Source organism: Malaclemys terrapin, chromosome 1, assembly GCF_027887155.1.
Source record: "Malaclemys terrapin pileata isolate rMalTer1 chromosome 1, rMalTer1.hap1, whole genome shotgun sequence".
NCBI lineage: Eukaryota > Metazoa > Chordata > Testudines > Emydidae > Malaclemys > Malaclemys terrapin.
Window position 1 is genome coordinate 92,472,579 of NC_071505.1, and position 21,567 is coordinate 92,494,145.

Below are 21,567 nucleotides of genomic sequence, written 5' to 3' on the forward strand. Positions count from 1 at the left end.
GCAGCAGGGAGATTTAAGTTAGATATATGGAAAAACTTTCTAACTATCAGGGTAGTTAAGAACTGGAACAGGTTACCAAGGAAGCTTGCAGAATCCCTGTCACTGGAAGGTTTTAAGAACAGGTTGGACAAACACCTGTCAGGGTTTCTCTACGTTTCCTTGGTCCTGCCTCAGCACACGGGACTGGACAGGATGGCCTCTCGAAGTTCCTTCCAGCCCTACATCTCTATGATTCCATTATAGCATCAAGCACAATAGGGCCCTGGTCTAAGTTGGAGCACCTCACTGCTACTGTGATAAATAAAGAATCTCAATAAATAGAGGGAAGTCAGATGAAGCCCAGAATTCAGCGAAGACTGGAAACTGTGTTTCCATCTCGTTCTTGTGCCAGGTGATTTCCTTTAATTCAGATGGACACGGTTTAGTGACACAAATATCAGAATTAAGCTCCTTGTGTAACTGCTCGTGCTGTCCCCAGATTGATTTTCAGCCCAGCCTCATTCACGAACACTGGTGTGTTACCTGATAAATCAGCTGACAAATGCCTGTACATTTCGATATCAGATAAGATTACTGTCTACTCTGGGCCTGCCAGAGGAATGATCTGATCTATGATCAATAGAGCTACTTGGGGCCATTATTCCTTCCTTAACATGTCTCTCTGGAGGATCCAAAAGAGAAGAGAACGGTCTCTCTGGCTGCTCATCCATCACGGGGGCTTCTCTCAGCGGGCCTGATGCCTGCATGAAGTGGCGCATGAATAACTCATTCCAAAACAGCTGCCACTCACAGCTCGTGAAATCCTTCCGTCTAGCTGCCTTTCAGGAGGCATTTAGCTGCATGCTCCACCACAGGTAGCGTCACTGCTTCTCGTGGGATTAGGGGCTCAAAATCATTTGCGGACCAAGGAGGAGAAGAGGGAAATGGAAAGCAAACAAGCAGGTGGTGGCAGAGGTGAAACAAGCACAGCATGGAAGAGAACAGTGGAAAGGGAGCACAAGTGGGCAAGAATGAGAGGGTCACAGAAGAGATACTTGAACATCTGCTTTCTCCCTAAAATGGCCACGGTTTGCTCTCCATCCTCATGGCAAATGAGTGTGAGGAAAGTGACAGCAGCAAGGGGGAAGGGGCAGCCAGAAATAAAGCAGGGAAGCAGCTCTCACCCAGGAATGGAGCATTGCTTTATGGGGGGATAAAGTCATGAGCAGACAAGGCCAGAAAGAAATTAATGTAACCACGTGGTTGATGTTTCGACATGAGCACGACCCTCTGGCACATCGTGCCACCTCAGCAGACACTGTCTCTCTGATTCTAGGTGCGCTCAGGGAAATGAATGAATGGAAAGACTGGTGCACAAAAGGGGCATCTTTCTAGTAGCTGGTTTCTTTTACCTGCGGCAGAGCTTGCACAACTGTGTCCAGTAACGCCCGCATCCCTGTTGCCATCTTCAGCAGCTTCAGCACTGGTACCAGAACCAAAACAAAAGTGTCACTCGGTGCTGGGACTCAAGGGAGAGAAATCTGCTTCCAATATGCCAGGACAACTGGAAGGAGCACACCATGTGGGTGTTCTGCCACTCTCCTCCATTGTTAAACTGACCCACCAACCTCTCACTCCTTCTCCAACTGGCCATTTTCCTTCCATGCCCCACCCCCACATCCCCCCACATGGTCCCTTCCATTCTAACTCATTCCTCTGCGTACTAATGACCCCTTCTCTCTCATTCCATGCCCACTCTGGTCCCTTCCATCCTATCCCCATACATCCTGCACACTGGCCCTCCCTTTCCCAATACCACACATCACCAATCTCTCCTACTCCAATTCCATATCCTTCTACACCCGCTTCATTCCCTCCTCCGTCTCCTTTTTGCAAATGCAGCTTGGCAAATATTAGCCCTCATCACTGAAAATCTGTTCTCCCCAGTGCAAATCATATAGGCCCTTGGTCTTTTCTGTAAAAATTACAGCAACATTTGCATTACAAAAGAAAAGAAGAAAGAATTTGTTTCTCACAAAATCTGCCAATCATTTTGGTCCCTCTCACAAAGTGAAAGCCACTACCGCTTTCCTGGACAAAGGTGCGTCTAAATGTCAAGTTGAGGGCAATCGTGAGAAAGCGTAAGGGATTGTCTACACATGAAAATCAATCAGGAATAAGGTGGTGGATTAACTATTTCTGATTAAACTCCATGTGTGGATGCTCTTATTCTGGAATAAGAGTGCTTTTTTCTGAATAAATGTAATCCAAAATGGATTAAGCTAATTCAGAATAAGGCACTCTTATTCCAGAATAAGAGCGTCCACACATGGAGTTAATCTGGAATAGCTATTCCAGAATAACTGCTCTTGTAATCAAGCCCTGAGTTTCTATGGCCATCAAAGATTAGATATGAGAAGCCAATTGGTGAAATGGCATCACAGGCAGCCCCCAGTGCACTCTGTCCCACCCAGGGGTGTCTGCCCCACGTCTCCCTCCAGTGTCTCTCTCACCTCGGGCAATGCGCAGCACCCTCATGATGCGGATGATAGTGGGGTTGATGGGGAGAGCTGCGTTGATTTCAATCTCCTCCAGCGTGATGCCCATGACAGATAGCAGCACAATGGCCAGGTCCAGCTGGTTCCACCTTAAAAAAAAAAAAAAAAGAAGAAGGAAGAATGGAGCTTTTCGGTGTGACTGACAGGGGCATGTGAATTCATTACATTTTAAATATAAAGTAAAATAAAATCCTCCAAATCAGTGAATCGGAGGCCTCGCTATGACTGTCAGAGCCTAATACGACTAGATGTCATTTATTCTACTCCCGTCTACTCTGCTTCCTGGACCAATCAGCAGACTCCAACACGAGGAAAGGTTGGATAATTCTTATTAACTGGTTATCGCTCCAGTGTGTTTAAGGTGAAGCTAGTAAGATCTTTGCTACCTGGAACAAGGAAGAAGTTGAGGCCCCCATGCTCTAGGATTCCACTGCAGATACAGATCCCTCCCCAAACTTCACTGCCTCACCGGATGACCTGCGTGCCCTCCTGCTCACCGGTCTTTGAAGAATCGTCGCAGTCCAAACGCCACCAGCTTCAGAACCGCCTCCAGCACAAAGACTGTGGTGAACATGTAGTTGCAGTACTTCAGGGCAGTCTCAAGAGACTGTGGATGGAAAGAGAGGCTGAGAGAGGTGGAGAGTGAGAGGCTTTAACTACAGACGTGCCTGTGAAGTCACTGAGTTCCAGCCTGCTTGACTGATCAGGAATGGTGGAGGCAGGAGGGAGCTGCCAAATCCTGGATTGCAACTACTTGAAGGCTGGCACAGACTTACCAAGGGCAGCAGCCATCACACTGCACTCCCATGCCAAGGGGCTCTCAGGATACCTGCTGCTCTGCCCAGTCACGGCTAAGGAGAATGAGCAGGCCTGGGGAAGGGCAGTGGTGTGCAAAGGGTTAACAAAGCATTATCACCCAGCACCTCCGACAGCAGCAGCAGCAGTTTCATGGGACATCACCCAGGTGTTACCCTATAAATGGCTTCCATAAATCTACAGGGAATGCATCAGGCAGGGAGAGTGCATCAGAGCAAATAACCTATCGCTATCTGCAGTAAGGGGAAACCACATGTCTCTGGTTGGGGACTAGGCGGGGGTTTAGCAAGCTTCCGCCCTCTACTCTGCTGACCTGGTTCTCCCGTGTGAGGTCCCTGTTCTCCACCAACAGTGGCACCAACTAGGGAGAGCTGTGGGGGTGAATACCGCCTCCCCCAAAAAAGTTTTTAGACTTACTCAAAGTACCACAGGCCCCGGCCTGCTCCCTTTTAAGCAGTGGCTCCATAATAAATCAGTACAGAGCAGTCAAATGTCGCTCTGGCTGCATGGTCACAGCATCACTGAAATCTGACCTGGCTGCCCCTTTGTACAGAGAAGGGAGACTCCCCGGCTGAAGGAGACCTGCCGGAGGGGGCGGGGACTGGAATTAGCCCTCCCCCAAAGAAATATCTGAATTGGTGTCACTGTCACTAGAGGGTTTCTATTAATTGTATGGAGCATGTCTACAGCATCTTTTACCTGGAAATCTAAAAGCATTTCACAAGAACTGATTAGTGAAGCCTCACCATACGCCTGTGAGGAAATGGGTATGCTTATCCCTATTGCACAGATGAAGAAACTGAGGAACGGGGAAGCTAACTGACTTGCCCAAGATGTGATGTGTGGGTGAGAAGGAATAAGGGATGTTAATTTTTGCAGAACAAATAGGGGATATAGGGAACACTGTGAGGAATCCAGGGGGGACGAGGGGGCAGTTCAGGAATACAGGATAAACAGTAACAAAATTAAACAGCCAACAAGGAAGATAAGCTGGATCTAGAGGAAAAACTTGGCAGTGAATCTGAGCAACCATAGACAAGTCACAGCCCTGGTCACTTCTAATACAACCAGCTCCAGCTATGAAATCAGATTTGTCACCTCAAACCCCTCGGGAGTTTACCAAGGGCTTCCTGGAACTGCATGCTTCTGGACAGACATAGCAGTGAATGTGGTGCTTTCAGAGAGAGAGAAAAAGCCCCGTTTTCAGCACATATTTCCTCCCTTCCGCACATGTCTGTAACCCTGTCAACAAATATTGAGGATTTCCCAATCTCCCCCATCCCAAATATTGATCTTTCACAACCCTCAAGACCTTCTGTTGTGATCACCCTTCTTCCAGCTGAGAGAAACTAGGTCGGACTCTCTTCAGAGTCTGTCCACACTGCTTCTCTTGTGGAAGGAGGGTGGCTGGGTGAGGGGCTCTCTTCAGCTATCCAAGGACTGGGTGTGCCAGCCCCTGTATCACTCGTAACTCACTCCACTGAGGGTCGGGGCTGGCTACTGAGAAACTGAAATCTGATCCATCTAGCAGTGCAAAGCACTAGCTACCAGGGGCAGTATGCCACCCTCTGCTGGGGCCTAAGGGAAACTACAAAGAGAAGCCACGAGGCTAAACTTGGGTCATCCACATGACAATGGAAAGAACTCCCTCTATCACCCTGACAGCTGAGTTAACTCTTGCAGAATTTTGCACGACAGTTTTCACAGGGACCCTCCTCTACCATCTATCATGGTGGATCATGACATCGGCAGCTGTAGTGAAATTATGCAGTCAGTCGCTGGCTAATGTTTTGAGCAGGTGGGATTGCCAGGATAAGGAGTGGGGAGGAGGCATTGCAGACAGGATAGGTTTGAGGAAGACAGAAGTTAGAAAAGGTTACAGAATATATAGAGATTTCCTTTGGGTTGCAATTTGACACCCCCCCCCGCAAAGTATGCTGGGAGATGCTGCTCTTCGAAGTCAATCTCTAATGGCTGCTAAGTTTTACTTATAACCTAGTGACCCCTTATGTGTTTGACTGCTTGGAAGGGAAAGTGTCAAGTCTCTTTTGTTATGGAAAATGAGATGGGGAAAAGAAAGAGAGGGAGGTGGGGGCAGGGTTTGGTCCCTTGAACTCACTCACCACTGGCTGGTTGTAGTGCTCCAGGGACATGGTGACGACGTTGAGGCAGATGATGAAGGTGATGAAGATGTCCAAGTAGTGGCTGGTGCAGACCGAATGGATGAGGAGGCGAACAGAGCAGTAGGTGGCATAATACGGCAAGCGCTGCGCCTCTTCAATGGGAGTGGGGGGGGGGGGAGAGAGAGAGAAAGAAAAGATAGAAGAGAGAGGGAAGAGAAACAAAGGGAATTATGAAGGAAAGTGGGGGAAAGAATAGAAGCAACGGAAAGGCAGGGAGGGAGAGACAGAAACAGGAACGGAGAAGGAAGAAGCAGAGGAAACAGATAGAAAAAGGAGACAAATAAAATAAAGAATGCAGAGAAAGAAAACAGAAATGGTGAGGAAAGAGAGAGTGTAAAAGGAAGGAGGAGGCAGGGGGAGACAAGAGAGGGAAGGTGGGAGCGACAGAAAGAATCTGTTAGTCCTATGTTTGTGGGAATGGCACTAAATCAGCATTTCATGCCTCAACAAATTAAGATCACAAATGATAAAAAGGAGCAAATGGCTCCAGGAGACACCCAGAGGTGGCACCAGGGAGAGGAAAAACTGAAGAAGGGGAAGGAAGACGGAAGCCCATGGGCTTGGAAAGGAGGAGAGTAATCAGCCAGGATATCCGGGGTAGGGGTGGGAAGGAGCAGGGGTGATTGCCAGGGTCCAGGGTCAAGTGTGCATCTGTGATGTTTCTCTCATTGGAGCCCAGGAAACAGACACGTGGGGACCATCACTGTGGGGGGGGCCCTCTTGGTTCTAAGGAAGCCTTGGAACCCAGTGAGAGAAACTGCCACAGGAATGGAAAGGCCCAGGAACACCGCATGGATTTTTTCCTCTTCTTCCCTGCCTCATTTTGCATTACACAGGAAAGGATTAACATGGGGTCCACCCAACAGCACTGGCTGGTGCTGCAGGGCTCTCCAAAGGAGTGTCTAAATCCCTGAGGGCTGGAGTGTGTGTGTCTGGGTGGAGGTTCCCTGTTGATGAGAATACACACACACACACACACTTCTATGAATGTGTTATTTTCCAGAGGCAAGGTGTTAAGAAAACAGGCGCCTTTCCCAACACCCCTAGTTGCCATCAGGCACCCTGTCACCTCTTCCCTCTGTTGCCGGGATTCTGGCTCGAGGGTAGCTGGCTGGGGGTGTCAGGCCCGGTGGTGCATACAGCAGCCTGGCAGCAGTGTCCCACCAAAGGGAGAGCAGTGCTGAGAGCATTGACATAGACGCTGTTATAGAGAAACTAATCAGTCAAAAAATAAAAGAAGAAGAGGAGAAGGTTTTTCTCAGAAAACCTTGGCCTACGAACCAACCAAACACTTAGGCTGTGCCTTACTCCTGCGCTTCTTCTCCAGGCGCCTGAGACGCTTCTCCTCCCGCCGGCGTGCCTCCTCTGCCTCCTGGTGCTGCCGGCACTTGTGGAAGTTCTCCACCACCACTCCCACAAACATGTTGAGTACGAAGAAGCTGACAATGAGGAGGAACGAGATGAAGTAAAGGAGCATCCAGGGGTTGTTGTTGGTCACTGGCTGAAAAGAAAAGAAAAGAAAAGAAAAGAAAAGAAAAGAAAAGAAAAGAAAAGAAAAGAAAAGCTGTGATTAGCTGACTAGGAGTCTGAGGTGGGATTATGAAAATGAAGGAGAGCAGCAGGTTGTGATTGGCTGGATGTGGCAGGATTGTGAAAATGAGGGAGATCAACAGATTGTGACTGTCTGGTTGGGAAAGGATTATGAAAATGAGGGTAGGCGCAACAAATAGACTGAGTGTCTGAAAGTCAAGGACAAGCTTATAATAATAATAATAATAATTAATAATAAAGCACTCAGGATGCTGCACTTACAATTGCAATATAATCACAACAACGGATCAAATGGACAATTAAAACATCAGAGAATATGACAGACACTAAAGATACCTGAAGAAAAGGTGTGTTGGGCTGAGGGTGAGTAAATTGCACCTCGAAGGTGCAATGGGGGCAACCCTGAAAGGTGAGGGGTGCCTGAAACCAGGTGTCAGTCAGGATCAAGTAGAAAGGAGGGCTTGAGTTTCTAGGTTTCTCACCACTGAGGGTTTTAAAAGACCAACAGCACTTCTAGTGCTGAGAACAGAGGGTAAGGGTAGTATCTTCACGGCCATTCAGTCCTCTGTCGCTGCAGCCTTCGCCAGGGGCCTGACCCTGCACTACTCAAGTCAATATGAGTTTTGGACACCGTTGGGACTTAGTTGCAGGGACAGAGAATCCCAGTTTATAAGCAATTAGAGGAACCAACTGTAAATCAGGTGGGTGCACCATGTCAAGAAAGACATGGGCGACTGCTGCTGTGAAGATATCACAGGATACATAAGGACCCAGCCTGCAGAACTTCCCCAGCTGAATAAAGGACAAGAGCTACAATGAATGCCCACCAGGCTAATCACTTCCAAAAACGCTTCCCTGCGTACGCACAACCACGGCCCCGACCCACCAGTAATAACGAAAGTGAAGAAAAGGGGCTTGCAGATGGGAGAGGATCAGAGCAATGCTTTAAAATGCTATTGGGTGGAGAGGAAGTACCAAAAGCTGGCTGATATAGCATGCTTCCACTTTCCTGCCCAAAGGAGGTCTAGATGGCATGATCAGTTTGGAAGGGAGTGTCTATACCTGCTGGTCAACAGCCACAGCATCTAGTCCATTATACATAATATTGACCCAACCATCTTTGGAGGCTAGAACGAAGAGGGACATCAGGGCCTGGAACACAACAGAAACATGTCAGGCACAGAGCATCTGTGAGCGGTGGAGTGTGGATGGTTCAGGTTTTAAGTTCTTAGGCACAAAACATAATTAAAACTCAAGGTGTCATCCTCCAAGCACTTGTCATCTGCACAACTACTAACAGATGGGAGAGAGAGGGGAGCTGCCAGCAGACAGGGACCTTTATGCAAGTCTGCTCTGTGGAACCACCAGAGTAAAAAGTTTCCTCTCCCCAGAGACAAGTGAACTCGGCAATTATTGCATCAGGCTGACGAATTAAAACACAGAAAACCCCAGCACAACGTGCCTGCTGCTTGTCTGTAAAAATATATCAATGCCAGAGACATGGCAAAATCTACAAGAGCCATGGCAGAACTGGCCAACACAATCAGAAAACACCCATCGGCCACCCCTGCCTTTGAGGAAGCCTCCCTACTTGCATGCATGGGCCTCAGCTCAGAAACCAGAGAGCTTGGCTTGGCCCCTTGCCTTAGAAGGCAGCACTCCGCTGACCGGACTGGTAGGGAGGCTGCAGAGAGAAAGGGAGGATTCTGCTAATCCTGCAGACGTTTCCATGGTGGAGCCTAAGGGGACTGCAGACATGCAGATTGCACAGACACCGTTGGCCCAACTCCCCAGCAATGTAAACGGGGTGAAAGTTGCTTATGAAGGGCCTGATTCTCCTTTCACTGTTTTTTAACTGCCCTGATGTCAGCGAGTTAACACCCTGCTCAGAGAATCAGGCCGTAAGGGCTCAAAGCTGCAATTGTTTACATGCAATGCCAATGGAAGGTGCACCTGTGCAAGTGAAGGCAGGATTCACCCCTAAGCATGGGTCAGGAACCGGGTGTTACATGTTGAGGGAGCTCAGGGGCTAGCAAAAAGAGGCACTCCTAGGAGAGTGTAAGGAAAAGCAGCCCCCTGCCCCCCATACCCTGGCTTCACGTGAGTAGCTTGAGCTGTTACATCCCCCTTTCTGCCCCTTCAGCATGGTAACGGCATCCTTACATGAGTTACTCCGCTTTAACCCGGACACCCATGTCTAACCAGCATCCACCCCCCGACCCCTCGTTCACATGACTGCTGCCTCTGGCCCAGAGTGTGTTCTGGAACACTCCACCCTTCCCCTCGAAATGAGTGAATGTGGCCTTGGCGGGAGAGACCCAAAGGGGCAAAGCACAACCCAGGTTCACCTGAGAGGAGGGGCTTGGAGGGTCCCGCACGTACCTGTCCAAGGTTGTCAAAGTTGTACTTTTGGTGTACCCACTTGTAATTGGCGGCCACACAGTCAGACCTGTTGGTGATGTTACGGATGTCAACCCCGAGGCAGTGGTAGAACTTCCCCTTGAAGAGCTATAAGATGGAAGTGACTTGGTCAGTGAGTTTCATTCAGACTTCCTCAGTGTCAGGGGATAAAGAGCAATAGGAAGCTCCTCAGATTAGGAGTGGGACGTGGAGCCTTTCGCCTCTTTATCACTGATTATAATCTTGCCCTGGGTCAGCAGTGACTGAAAGTCCTCCCAGTCTGACAGCCATGTGGTGGCCTGCTGGGGCTGGATTGGAACCAATGACCTAGAGATGAAATGCCCCATGCCCAATCCCCCAGAGCCATCCGCTCCCTCAGATGGCTGCTAAGTGTACTGAAAGGAAAAAAGAAGAACAGGAGTACTTGTGGCACCTTAGAGACTAACAAATTTATTAGAGCATAAGCTTTCGTGGACTACAGCCCACTTCTTCGGATGCATCCGAAGAAGTGGGCTGTAGTCCACGAAAGCTTATGCTCTAATAAATTTGTTAGTCTCTAAGGTGCCACAAGTACTCCTGTTCTTCTTTTTGCGGATACAGACTAACACGGCTGTTACTCTGAAACTTGAAAGGAAAAAGATCTCTTGTGAGAGCAAACACCCAGAAAAATATCGCCTGCTTCTCCGATACTTTTAAATAAAGGGACACTGATGCGGTTCTTCTGCCCCAGGCTCCTTTTCCATATGGAGGGTACTGGATTGCGCATTTGTACAGGCTCATCAGAACAGTCTGCATACAGACTAAGTATAGCACATTCTCTGAGATGAAAGTAACACCCACTCCAGCACTCCTCTGCAGCACAAGCCTAAAATAAGGAGGATTAACCTCCCCCTGCCTGCCCCCCCACCCCCGACACACACTACATTGTGGGTGGATTTAGCGCTTGGAGTGAAGGGGGGAGAAAGAACTGCCTAGAGCCAGGCATCGCGCAGGCCCCTGTGCGGCTGCCCCAACTGACACTGCTCTGTCAGTGCATCACAGTCATGACCTGCAGCACACCCAGCTGCTACTCCACTCCTGGGTCTTCTCTACAACTCTGCTAATGCCGTGATCTGAATATCAGTCTCTACTGTTGAAAGACCTCAGCACTGATCCCACCTGCCACTGCCAAAGGCGTAAGGATCATTATGATGAGAACTACACAAAGGGGGACAGAGTGTGGTAGAGGATCAGGCAGGTGTCCTGAGATGCCTGGCCCTCCCCCCAGACACAACTCCATCTGCTTAACTGTGTCTGCATTACGCTTCCTATCTGGCAGTACAGTGTCGAGCGCATTGTGGGTGCTTGATAGTCAACAACAACCCTACCTGCACACCCAGGATGCCGAAGATGATAAAGAAGGCACAGCAAATGAGGACAATGTTCCCAATTGGTTTGAGGGATGAGATGAGTGTCTCCACCACCAGCTTCAGGCCTGGGGCACGGCTGATGACCCTGGAAGGGACAGAGAGTGAGGGGGTTACACAGAGAGATGGCAGAGTTCTTTCTTCCCCTGTGTTTTCAGAATCAGACAACAGTGGCATCCCAGATATCATGGTGCAGCTATCATCCAGTGGAGAGCGTGCTCTCCTGTAGGCCTGAACACCATGGGTTTGAGTCCCTCACAGCAGGACTTGGGCGAGTTACCTAATGAGGATACTGCAGTGACTACCTTAGGGGCTGGAGGAGAAGCTGCACAGTTAAGAGAAACATCCCAGTGGAGAGGACACTACACAACGTTCTCGTCCCTAGTAGGATGTTCCTTCAGCCCTTCTCTGATGCACAGCCCAACAGGTCGCTAAGGTGTGTATGTTTGTGTGTGTGTGTGTGTGTGTGTGTGTGTGTGTGGTGGGGGTTAGCCCGGGGGTCTTGGCCTATGCCTTGTCTCTCCATAAAGCATATTCTAATACTGGCACTGTGTGGAAGCCATTCCTGGGTGGATAAAGGAAGGGACACAGTGAGAGAGAGGATGGAAGGCTAGGAATTTGCCCCTGGGGTTCTCACCTGAGAGGACGTAGGGTGCGCAGCAGTCGGAGGACCCGGAGCACCCCCAAAATTTTAGCTCCTCCAGCAGAGGCCACTGAGACCACAATGTCAATGAGGGACACAAAGACCAAGAAGCCATCTAGGATGTTCCAGCTGCTGCGGAGATAGGCCTGCTCCCCAAAATATAGGCCTAGAGAGACCACCTACAGGAGAGGAGCAGGGAGAGCATGGGGAGTTAAACTCTCCACTATCCAGAGGGGAAGGTACTTAATAACTCGATAGCAACAGGTAAAGAAGCAATGAGGACCCATCTTTCTCCCTTCCATGACACTCATCTCCTTTCTCAGAAAAGACCCACAGTCTGTGAAGTAAAAATGGAGATACAGATGGCACAGAAAACAAATGCTGGAGTGCAAATGTTCTGGAAAAAACAATAAAGACCCACCAAAGCCTTGATGAAGTCCTCTCCCCTCTCAACCAATATCTGCTCCACTCCCTCGAGCACTACCGCGCTTGAGGGAGATGGTGATGTTCAGAGGATATGACAAGGTGCGTGCAGTCAGAAGACAAGGGCTCGTTCATGCTCTTCTGGTGACTTTATGTAAATGACTTAATCCAAATTTTTCAAACTCGAGTATGTAAAATTAAGCACCTAAATCCATATGCAGATACTTAAATAAGTGGTTTGCTTTTCAGAGCTGCTGAACACCAGCAGATGCTACCGCAGTCAACGGAATCTGTGAATGCTCATCACCTTTGAAAACCAGGCCCCTTGTTTAGATGTCTAAAAGGTGTTTAATGTCATGCATCCAAATCTGAAAATGAGATTCAAACCTAATGGTTGGACATGCCCCTACCATGACAGCGTTCACAAGGAGTGGGTGGACCTCCTTGGAAGACTGAAAGGATGGATGGACTGTAGAGGATGGATGGACGAGTAGAAGGCAGATGTGTTGGGCCCATGGCACATGGGAAAAGGCTGACTGTCTCCAGGTGACTTACCTTTAGTGTCATCTCAGCTACGAAGATTGCCGTGAAAATGTAGTTGGATACGGTCAGAAAGATTCTCTCCTAGAAAGAACAGAAAAAAGCCCCTGTTATGAACTTGACAAATTTCACTGTCTTGTGAAGGTGGAACTGAGAGCACTGGCTACAGCCAAGGGCACATGCTGAACAACCTTCATCCCACCTGTCTCAGCTAATGCACCTCAGTCCTGACCTTCAGTGTTCCCAGCTACTCCAATCTTGCAACTCCCACACAGCTCTGCTAATGCACTGCAATCGTGATCTGCAGCATCTGCTGCTAATCCAGCTATGTAGCCTTTCATCACCTTGCAATGCAACACAATGCTGACTGGCAGCCCAGCCCTGTCTCCCAACTCTTGGTCCTCTCCTGAGCCCAGACTTTGCCTAACTGTGGTGTCATTTGGCAATGTGGACTCAGCAAAGACGCTCAAAAAGCCATGTCAGCTGTGACCTCCGTTAAGAATGAATTGAGGAGAACCAAGAATATATTCACCCACTGAAGCACACCAGCCTCTCCCCAACCACGGCACCCAGATCCACATTCAAAGCCAATGCAGAAGCAGCACATTTGAATCCTGGCACGCCATTACCACTGGGACACTGCTACATAGCCAGGTTACCACCCTCTTTTAGTTTCATGGTCCCTGGTTATTTGACTCCCACTGGCAAGCCATGTCCCAACCATGAGGCCTGGAGGGACCCTTCTGCCTTCTATGACAAAGGAAGCTACTCCTGAGAAAGAAGGATTATACTATTTTAAGGCCTTGAAAAGGAGGCAAGCAGGCCTCTTATTGTATACAGAGAAATCACGGAGGGGTGTGTGTTTGGGGGATGGGGGTTACTCTCCAGCACTGGGGGTTATCCAGAGCCTATGCAATGCCCAGAGAATTAATGAACTTTGTCCACCACACCCGTCCAGGGGTTGTGTTCAGCCAGAAAAGGCTGAGAGTGCAAGTTTGCTCACGGTGCTCCGATGCTCGATCTGTGGTCTCTCCAGGGCAATGGTGATGCAGTTCAGGAAGATGAAGGCCAGAACAACGTAGTCAAAGAGCTTGTGAGCAATGATGGTTTGGCAGAGGATGCGGAACCTGCAAGAGAGTTCCAAAAGGACACATGTGCCTGGGGTGAAATTAAATTTGGTATGGCAGGGGATGGGGAGAGAAGGGAGGGAGTAAGGGTTCTGCCTGAAATGTAACATTCGCTCGTGTAAAATCAGCTGTCCTGTTGTGCACATTACCAGACTGGAAAGGAGACACGTTTGTCTGGAAAGGAGGAACCGTCTTTTTGTTCGGTGTTTGTACAGCACCTAGCACAACAGGGTCCTGCTCCATGACTGGGCTTACCTCAATGCAAGTAATAATAATTCTCTAAAGAGCTCCTCTTGAGAAACCACCTGCATTTGTAAGGACCTTATCCCCTAAGCTCTGTCTGTCTATCCTAGTTATTTATATGCCCCCCCCATCACCACAGTACTTTTATTTCTTTCTGCTCACAACAGCTCTGTGAGGTAGGGCAGAGCTGTTATCCCCATTTTACAGATGGGGAAGCTGAGGCAAAGGGAGGCAAAGTCACAGAGGAAATCTGTGGTGGAACAAGGAATTGAACCTCAGTCTCCCAAGCCCAAGAGACATGCCCAAAGCACCGCACCACCCTTCCTCTCTAAGCTCTGCTCCCACAGGGTGATGATGAGTCAGAATCTTTAACCCATCCCCCTCTCTCCCAACTTAGAATTTCCTATCATGATATGCCTGTGCTGGGATTACCAGAGTGTTCTAGGCATCACACTCCCTTGTGCTGCCGGCTGATGAGGAATCACTGCCATGAAAATATATGACTAGTTCTATTGCCACAGGAATTAGCCCTCCAGCTTTTCTAAAAGCTGCCATAACCAATACAATAGGTAGGAGATCAGCACGTGCAGCCAAGATTCATCTTCCAACAGTTATGATGAAACCCTCTTGTCTCCATGAGCTGTTACCCTGTGGTGTAGCCTGCTGAAAGCTGGTGATAAACACTGTTTCCTCCTGATGGAAGGAGGAGTTTTTCTAATATTTATTTCATTAAATGCAGCGAATACTAACTTTGCCTAAACAGTGCGACAGGATTGCTAATAAGTCAACTTTGTGGCCTCTAATGCAATGGGGCCCACTCTTGTGCCACCAGAGACATTGCCAATGGCACAGATTAGTTAATAATACATTCTTTATCTTTTTTGGTCAGAGTTAGTATTCTCTGCCTTGCCTTAAGTTACATTGAAGAAAAAGGGAGCATTCCCTCGGAAGGAAAACAACAGTAGCCTTTCAGGATTCCCCTTCTCTACCCCCACCTCAGGGACCAAACAAGAGTTGGGTGGAGAGGCTGTGACTGGAAGCAACAAAATCGTTCCCATCTTGAAAGTTTAAAGCTGCAGACTCAGCATCCAACCCACGCACATGGCTGCTGCAACAGGATTATACTAAACCATTCCTCCACTGACAATATTGGGACGAACCTGTTTTGTGGAGAGAAGAGATAGATGGACCAATCCTCCCGTATCTCACACCAGTCTGGCTTGTAGACATCTATCATCTTCCGGATGCGGAAACACAGGCTCTGCAGGACACAAGGGAATGGGTTGTCACTGGCCACCTCCCCACTTCACTGAGAAGTCCAATCTGTCTTTTTTCTTTAAACCTAAAATACCAGTAACTTGGATACATTACCTCCCCAGATCCTCCTCTCTCTGCCCTCTCTGCCCCAACCCCACATGAGAAAATGAGCTGATGTCATAGTTACAGGGGAAGCGATGAGGCAGGTGGAAAATTAATTGGGGTGGCTATTCCATAAGCCTGTTTTCCTCCCAGAAGGAAGAGTATCAAGATTCACTTCTGACTTCTTAAAACTGAACCTGATGCTAGCCTGTACTCTGCTGTGGAATGCTGACACTGACACTGCCTAGCGCACACTGGATCTTTGTACCAGCACTACCCACGAACCTCAGGGAAAGTGGAGTTAGAGTACTGGGTCCACAGCCTAACCAATGAGCCTAATGGCATCTACTGGCATCTTTCCTCCTAAGTGAAGTCCTAGTGATGTCATTTTATACAGTGAAAACTTCTGCTAAAATCTCCATTGCCTCTGACCCTACAGGAGTGTCACCGTAATCTCTTCAGTTCTGGGCACCGGAGCCTTGGAGGCTGGCTAAGAAGCAGCACTCTGGTCTTCTTCTGCTTGAGGCTCCGAGAGACCTCAGGCTAGCCCATAGGGATTCTACAATCTGCTCTTGCCCTGAGCATGAACGTCTCCCAGGCTGGCATAACTCACGTCCCATCTCTTGTGATTGCTGTCCCCCTTGTAAGCCCTTGGCGCTCCTTTGGTGAAGCCCCCTGTACTCACATAGTCTATCTCCTCCTCGTCCTCTCCACGTTCCTTGCGGTTGTCCATCTTCGGGAAAATCTCCTTAGCGATATTGGGCATTTTGCCATTGCAGTCCTGGTGCTCACTGGTGCCCAGAGCCACACCCACCTTCCGCGCCGCCCTGTGACTGGATGGGACTGATGACGTCAGCTCCACCAGATCACAGGAATCTTTGGTGTCCAGGGAGAGCGTCCGCCGGTGATGAGGGGCCCTTCCCATCCCCTCTCGTTCTCCATCCGCCACCCTGTGCCTTTCCCCAGACAGCAGAGATTCATGCTCGGCAGATGGAGGCTTGTGTTTTAGGCTGTGTCCCCGAGCCAGGCTGTTCCAGCTGGAGCGACGGCTCCCCCAGGCCCCACTGCGGCCCCATGCACCATAGTGAGAACTGCGAGAGCTAGACTGTAAGAGAGGGAGACAGGGATTCAGTGTCTCGGGTCACAGGGAAGATGGGGCCTCAGCAGTTTATATCAAAGACTCACCCCTTGGGGCCCCTAAATCTCCTAATGAAAGATTACAAAGCCCTGCTCTCCCACTCCTCCAGGAGAGGCATTTTGTGAACTCAAAGGTGACCTCTAAATCTGGCATCAAATTAATTATTATTATTATTAATTAATAATTCTTAATTGGTCACTGTCATATTTATTTTATAGCCCCAGCTGTGTGCCAGGCACTTTACAGATAAGCTAAGTTAGAAAGCAAAAGGCCTGTGTAGTCATTTACAGCAGTGGAAAGTGGTACAAAATCAGGCAGGTAGCATTTTGCACTTGCTTTGCACTGGTGCACAAGGAACAGGATGATGGATAAACCCAGCCCAAAATCTTTGCCTCAAAGAGTTTACAATCTAAATGAGAGGAGAAAGCGAGAGATATGGGTTTGAGGGTCTCAGCCTAGTCCTCCCCATCACCAAATCTCAACACCAATTGTTACCGGCAGCCATCTCTGCTCAGGAGAAACAAAGGGCTGGGATAGCAGGGTATGCCACACATCAGGATTGAGGTGCACCAGTAAAGCTGTGTGTGTTGGTGGTTGAGGCGCCCAAGGACTGAACTAACAGGGGTGCTAGAGGACAGGATCGAAGTGCACTGGCAGAACTGTGAGTGATGGTTGTCTGGATGAACAGATAGGGGTGGCAGGCCTAGGACAGGAAAAGGTGCTGCAGCTCAAGGTTTTGATTTTCACCTGAACTAAGGGCTCCAGAAACTTCTCCAGGTAGAGGACCTGTTAGGAGGACCTAATGGCAGAAGCTCTCCATGTGTTTTTTATGTTACCGAGGAGGCACCATAATTCCATGCTCTGTGCTCCAGAACTACAGTGGAGGGCTAAGAGGTCAATGCACATTTCATTCTTGAGGGAAGACTCCAGAGGAGATAACAAGGCAGTTTAATCCTACACCCAGTCAGGCGGAATATGGATTGAGAAATTGGAAATTGCGACCACCTTCGGCTAAATGGGAACAGGCAACAAGCTTCTGTTAGTAAGTTTCCAGTAGGGGTAGACCCCCAATGGAATTCCAAGATGGTGGCACTGAGACAACGGATCCCCTGGGTTTCAGAAGAAGTATGTTACTCATGGTTCTACTCACTCACCAGTGACCTCTGGTCGTAGGTCATTCTCCCCAGTGACATCACACTGCTCTTCCTGGAACCCAGGGCAATGAGGATCTGGTCTGGCTGCAGGGAATTCCGGGCGGAACTTGTGACCCCACCAGCTGCCACTGGCTGGTTGGAAGAAGGTAGGGTGGGGTCAAGGTGTCCATTTGGGGTCATGGGAATTGCACAGAGCCTGGGATCTGAGCAGAAAAACACAGAGAAAGAGAAAGAAAGAGAGAAAAAGACATTCCTTTCCCTTCTGCGGTTTCCTCCTCCACCATTCAGTGAATGTTTTAATGCTCAGTTTGTTTAGCCCTGTTAGAACCCAACACTGCTTCTTGGTGCCTTTTCGTTGTATGGAAAGGGTGGGTCAGGACAGTGATGGACTTGAGGCCATGGCCTCTCTCCCAAGCACTAGGTGCACTGATTCCTCAGAGTCCTTTGAACTACTACCTCTGCCTCTCAATGGCATACCTCTAGGAGGCGAAGTGGGGTGCAGAAAAACAAAAGTGATGATGCAACTTGTCTTTCTCTCTACCCACCCCCTAGCATCTTCTCTTCCTAGTCTCTTCTCCCTGCCCCTTTGGGCAGTGCTGGCAGCATTCCCTCTCTTCTGGCTTTGGAGGGGGAAGAGTGTTTCACACAACAGCTTTCACCTAGCTGAGTCCACTTGCTCAGCCCCCTTGGCTCTAATGGACCCAGAGCAGGGAGTGTGCCTACAAGAGAGCTCTGATTAAGGCCAGGCAGTGCCAGTGGCGAGCCGATCAGATAGCTTTCCCTGCAGGCTCACGCTGCGAGGCTCTTGCCTGGGAGCATGTGAAGGAGACAGTGCCCCCATTTGCTAGAATTAGGGGGCAGTCATCCACACATTTGAAACAAATGCTATGACTGTGAGACCAGCAGCCATTGAATATTTTAGGCATGTTCCCTGTTTTTCTCAGATCCACTTGTTGGGCTGAGATACTGAGGGGCGGATTGAGACTCATTGGGGCCCAGATCCACCAAAACTTTGTGGCCTCCTTGGAAATCCTTTATCTTTCTCCAAATTCCCATGTACACACTACTCCTCCCAGTCTGCTTTGAATTCTCACTGACTCACTGCTGCACTGGGCTCCCTCTCTGCTCACAGACCCTAAGGATCCAGCAAACCTGCTTTAATTTGCTCCTGCGGGGTGCCAGGGAGAGGCACAGATGGGAGAAAGAAGAAATCAAAATATTCTTAATAATGTGATATGCTGCTCTTTTCTATTAGATTCATAGATATTAAGGCCAGAAGGAACCGTTTTGATCGACTAGTCTGACCTCCTGTATAACACAGGCCATCATAGGCGCCGACTTCCCCTCTGCCCGGTGAGTCCTTCTCCTCCAGCCCCGGAGCACCCATGCAGTTGGTGCTTATGCCAATGGTTAATTATCCTCACTGTTAGAAATGTGCCCCGTATTTCTAGTCTGAATTTGTCCACAGCTTCAGCTTCCACCCATTGGATCTCATTATGCCCTTTTCTGTTAGATTAAAGAGCCATCTACCATCAGAAATCTTTTCCCTCTGTACACGCTTGTAGACCATGATCAAGTCACCTCTTAACCTTCTCTTGGATAAACTAAATCATTTAGCTTCCTTCCTTTCTCACTGTGGGGCATGTTTTTTAGACCTCAAATCATTCTTGTCGCTCTTCTCTGAATCCTTTTCAATTTAAGTGTAGACACCAGAATTCCATCAATGGGCTCACCAATGCTGTATGCAGATGTGGTAATGCCTGATCCTACTTGATGCAATATCTCCTACCTGCTTCGCTAGCCAAGGATCACATTTGTTCTCTTAGCTACAGCATTACAGAATTTTGCCATGGCTCTAATTTTTGCAAGTGACTGCAAGCTGACAATGACTTTAAAACGAACAAAATTGCATAAAACTGCAATGCCATGAAAATGCTTTAGGCAGGGCCAAAGCATTCTGGTCCCACCTTGGAAAGAGGAATGAGATTTTAGGGAGATTTGCACATTTACATTTTTCACCCAGCTGCTGGTAGAACAAGAGCAAACGAGGTGGGAGGATCCACTGACCTGAGCCATCCCGGCTGTCCAGGAATTTGTCAAATTCCTCCATGTTTGATGAACTCTGATCTTCGTCCGAGTACGACCGGTTGGCATCACCCTGGAACGGAAAAATCAAAGCAAAGGTCTGTGATTCATGAGCCCCCCAGGGGAAAGGATTCTGTTCCCTCTGATTGTCCATTACCACAGATGCTACAGAAATCCCTGTGTGGTCTGCAAGTGCTTAGTTGCTGAACTCCTGGCCCATGGAGGGGGACTGAGTCACCTTTGCAGGGCGCATAGGATGGGGTGGAAATTGTTAACCCCTCCTCCATATCAGTGGAGGAAAGGGAATGTCATAACTGGAATGTCATAACTTGGGATCCCCTCCTCGTCCCCTCAGGCCATCTCCCTCATCTGCACCACACCTCCATGGAGTGGCAACTCACCTCAGCCTGGAAGCCCTCCACCAGGATAGCCACCAGCAGATTGAAGAGGACATAGTTGCCAAAGGTCATGAGGGCCACAAAGTAAAGGGATGCCCATGGTGAGGTGGAGGCCATGCCATTATACAGCACAACATTCCAGTCCTCCTGGGTCAGGATCTGCAAGACAGAAGAGAGGCAGCGTGAGCCCCTAGAGCAAAGTGAGAGTGAAAGGGATTACAGAGGAAGGAGGCTGCAATAATGAGCAGTGAGAGGAAAATCATCTGACCACCACATGCCTATTGCAGAGTGAGGTTCCCCCATCTTCTCCCAACATCCCACCCCAGGTGCCTAATGATTGCCATCAGTGAACATGGTCCATCTCTCTCGCTGTCTCCATGGCAATAGCTCAAGAGACCTCAGGCGAAAGGGAAGAGACCAACACACACAAGCATAGTGTGCACGCTACGGCGACAACATTAAACACAGGAGTTGCCCCCACAGCTCTGACCTTTCTAACTACTGCATCCTTCCATTGCCTTGTTGCTCCTTGGAGGTCACAAAGATGTCAGCTGCTTGATTACAGTGTGTGCCTGTCATTCCTCTCTCAGCATCACATGCTGGAGCCTCGTGGGTGGGTTTTTGAAGCATCAGGAATGAGTGTAACATTCAATTGTACAAACCTACAACTAATTCCTGATCCAATTCACTTTGAGATCCCCCTCCGATCCCATTGTCTGGCCTGCCCATGGAAGCTGTGTGGACTCACCTGGAACACAGTGACGATGGCCCAGAGCAGGGAGTCGAAATTCTTCCGGTCAGGGACAGTGTCTCCGGTGTCTGTCCGGAGGCTGAATTTGCACCCAAAGATGTGCATTCCCAGGATGCTGTTGGGTGGGGAAGAGGAGACGGTGTCCAATTTAAATATCTCTGCCACCAAAATGAGCTTGTTAGAGCGGTTCCCCTTTTTTCTTTCACAATCCAACCTGCTGCCACTTGTTACCAGAGTAAGGGATATAAAAATATAGCTAACCCATCAAGACCTACCAATGAAGAAGGGCAAGACACTGATCAGCCTGCATCCCCTCATGTACCCTCTCCTTCCCCCTGCACCACCATAAGCAACACGACCCCCAGCTTCTGACTACTCCATCCAGTCCTGCCCCCACGGCCGCTATCTCCACCATTCTCTCTTGTTCCATTGCCTGTCTCCACCCACTTCTAGCTTATCTGCATTGTGTGCTGTGAAATATTGCCAGGTGCTCCACACCACAATTCTGTAATAGTTAGTGGGGGGGGGGGGGAAGGGAGGAGTCAGACTATTCCCTGCAGTGCACAGCAGGTTACTGACAGAATTCGCCCTTTCTAATGGAAATCCAGATCAGCACACTCCCTGGCTGGCAAAGTTTCTCCACCCCAAGAGCCAAGCCTCTACTTGTGAACGAACACCTGAGGGCCAGATCCTCGGCTGATACAGTCAATTTACACCAGCTGAGGATCTGTCTCTGAGAACTAACCAAGTTCCTCTTGACGTCTAAAGTAAAGACCTGGGCGGGTTGAGTCACAAAGAGATTGGCACCAGGGT

At 49.0% G+C, this 21,567-nt stretch overlaps 1 protein-coding gene across 2 annotated transcripts in view; it reads right to left on the reverse strand.

The window, feature by feature from the left end:
- CACNA1I (calcium voltage-gated channel subunit alpha1 I) overlaps nucleotides 1-21,567 on the reverse strand; it is a 225,976-nt gene that overhangs the window by 20,049 nt on the left and 184,360 nt on the right. For both annotated transcript variants that reach the window (XM_054016232.1, XM_054016231.1), the window contains 18 exons: nucleotides 20,752-20,869; nucleotides 20,007-20,162; nucleotides 19,588-19,678; nucleotides 18,826-18,828; nucleotides 17,521-17,723; nucleotides 15,914-16,333; nucleotides 15,030-15,130; nucleotides 13,503-13,626; nucleotides 12,515-12,583; nucleotides 11,531-11,715; nucleotides 10,855-10,981; nucleotides 9,470-9,595; nucleotides 8,150-8,239; nucleotides 6,845-7,037; nucleotides 5,477-5,628; nucleotides 3,035-3,144; nucleotides 2,493-2,626; nucleotides 1,392-1,462 (listed from right to left, as the gene is read on the reverse strand). In XM_054016232.1, the coding sequence (XP_053872207.1) occupies nucleotides 1,392-1,462; nucleotides 2,493-2,626; nucleotides 3,035-3,144; nucleotides 5,477-5,628; nucleotides 6,845-7,037; nucleotides 8,150-8,239; nucleotides 9,470-9,595; nucleotides 10,855-10,981; nucleotides 11,531-11,715; nucleotides 12,515-12,583; nucleotides 13,503-13,626; nucleotides 15,030-15,130; nucleotides 15,914-16,333; nucleotides 17,521-17,723; nucleotides 18,826-18,828; nucleotides 19,588-19,678; nucleotides 20,007-20,162; nucleotides 20,752-20,869 (2,473 nt within the window). The remainder of the gene's footprint in view (nucleotides 1-1,391; nucleotides 1,463-2,492; nucleotides 2,627-3,034; nucleotides 3,145-5,476; nucleotides 5,629-6,844; nucleotides 7,038-8,149; nucleotides 8,240-9,469; nucleotides 9,596-10,854; nucleotides 10,982-11,530; nucleotides 11,716-12,514; nucleotides 12,584-13,502; nucleotides 13,627-15,029; nucleotides 15,131-15,913; nucleotides 16,334-17,520; nucleotides 17,724-18,825; nucleotides 18,829-19,587; nucleotides 19,679-20,006; nucleotides 20,163-20,751; nucleotides 20,870-21,567) is intronic.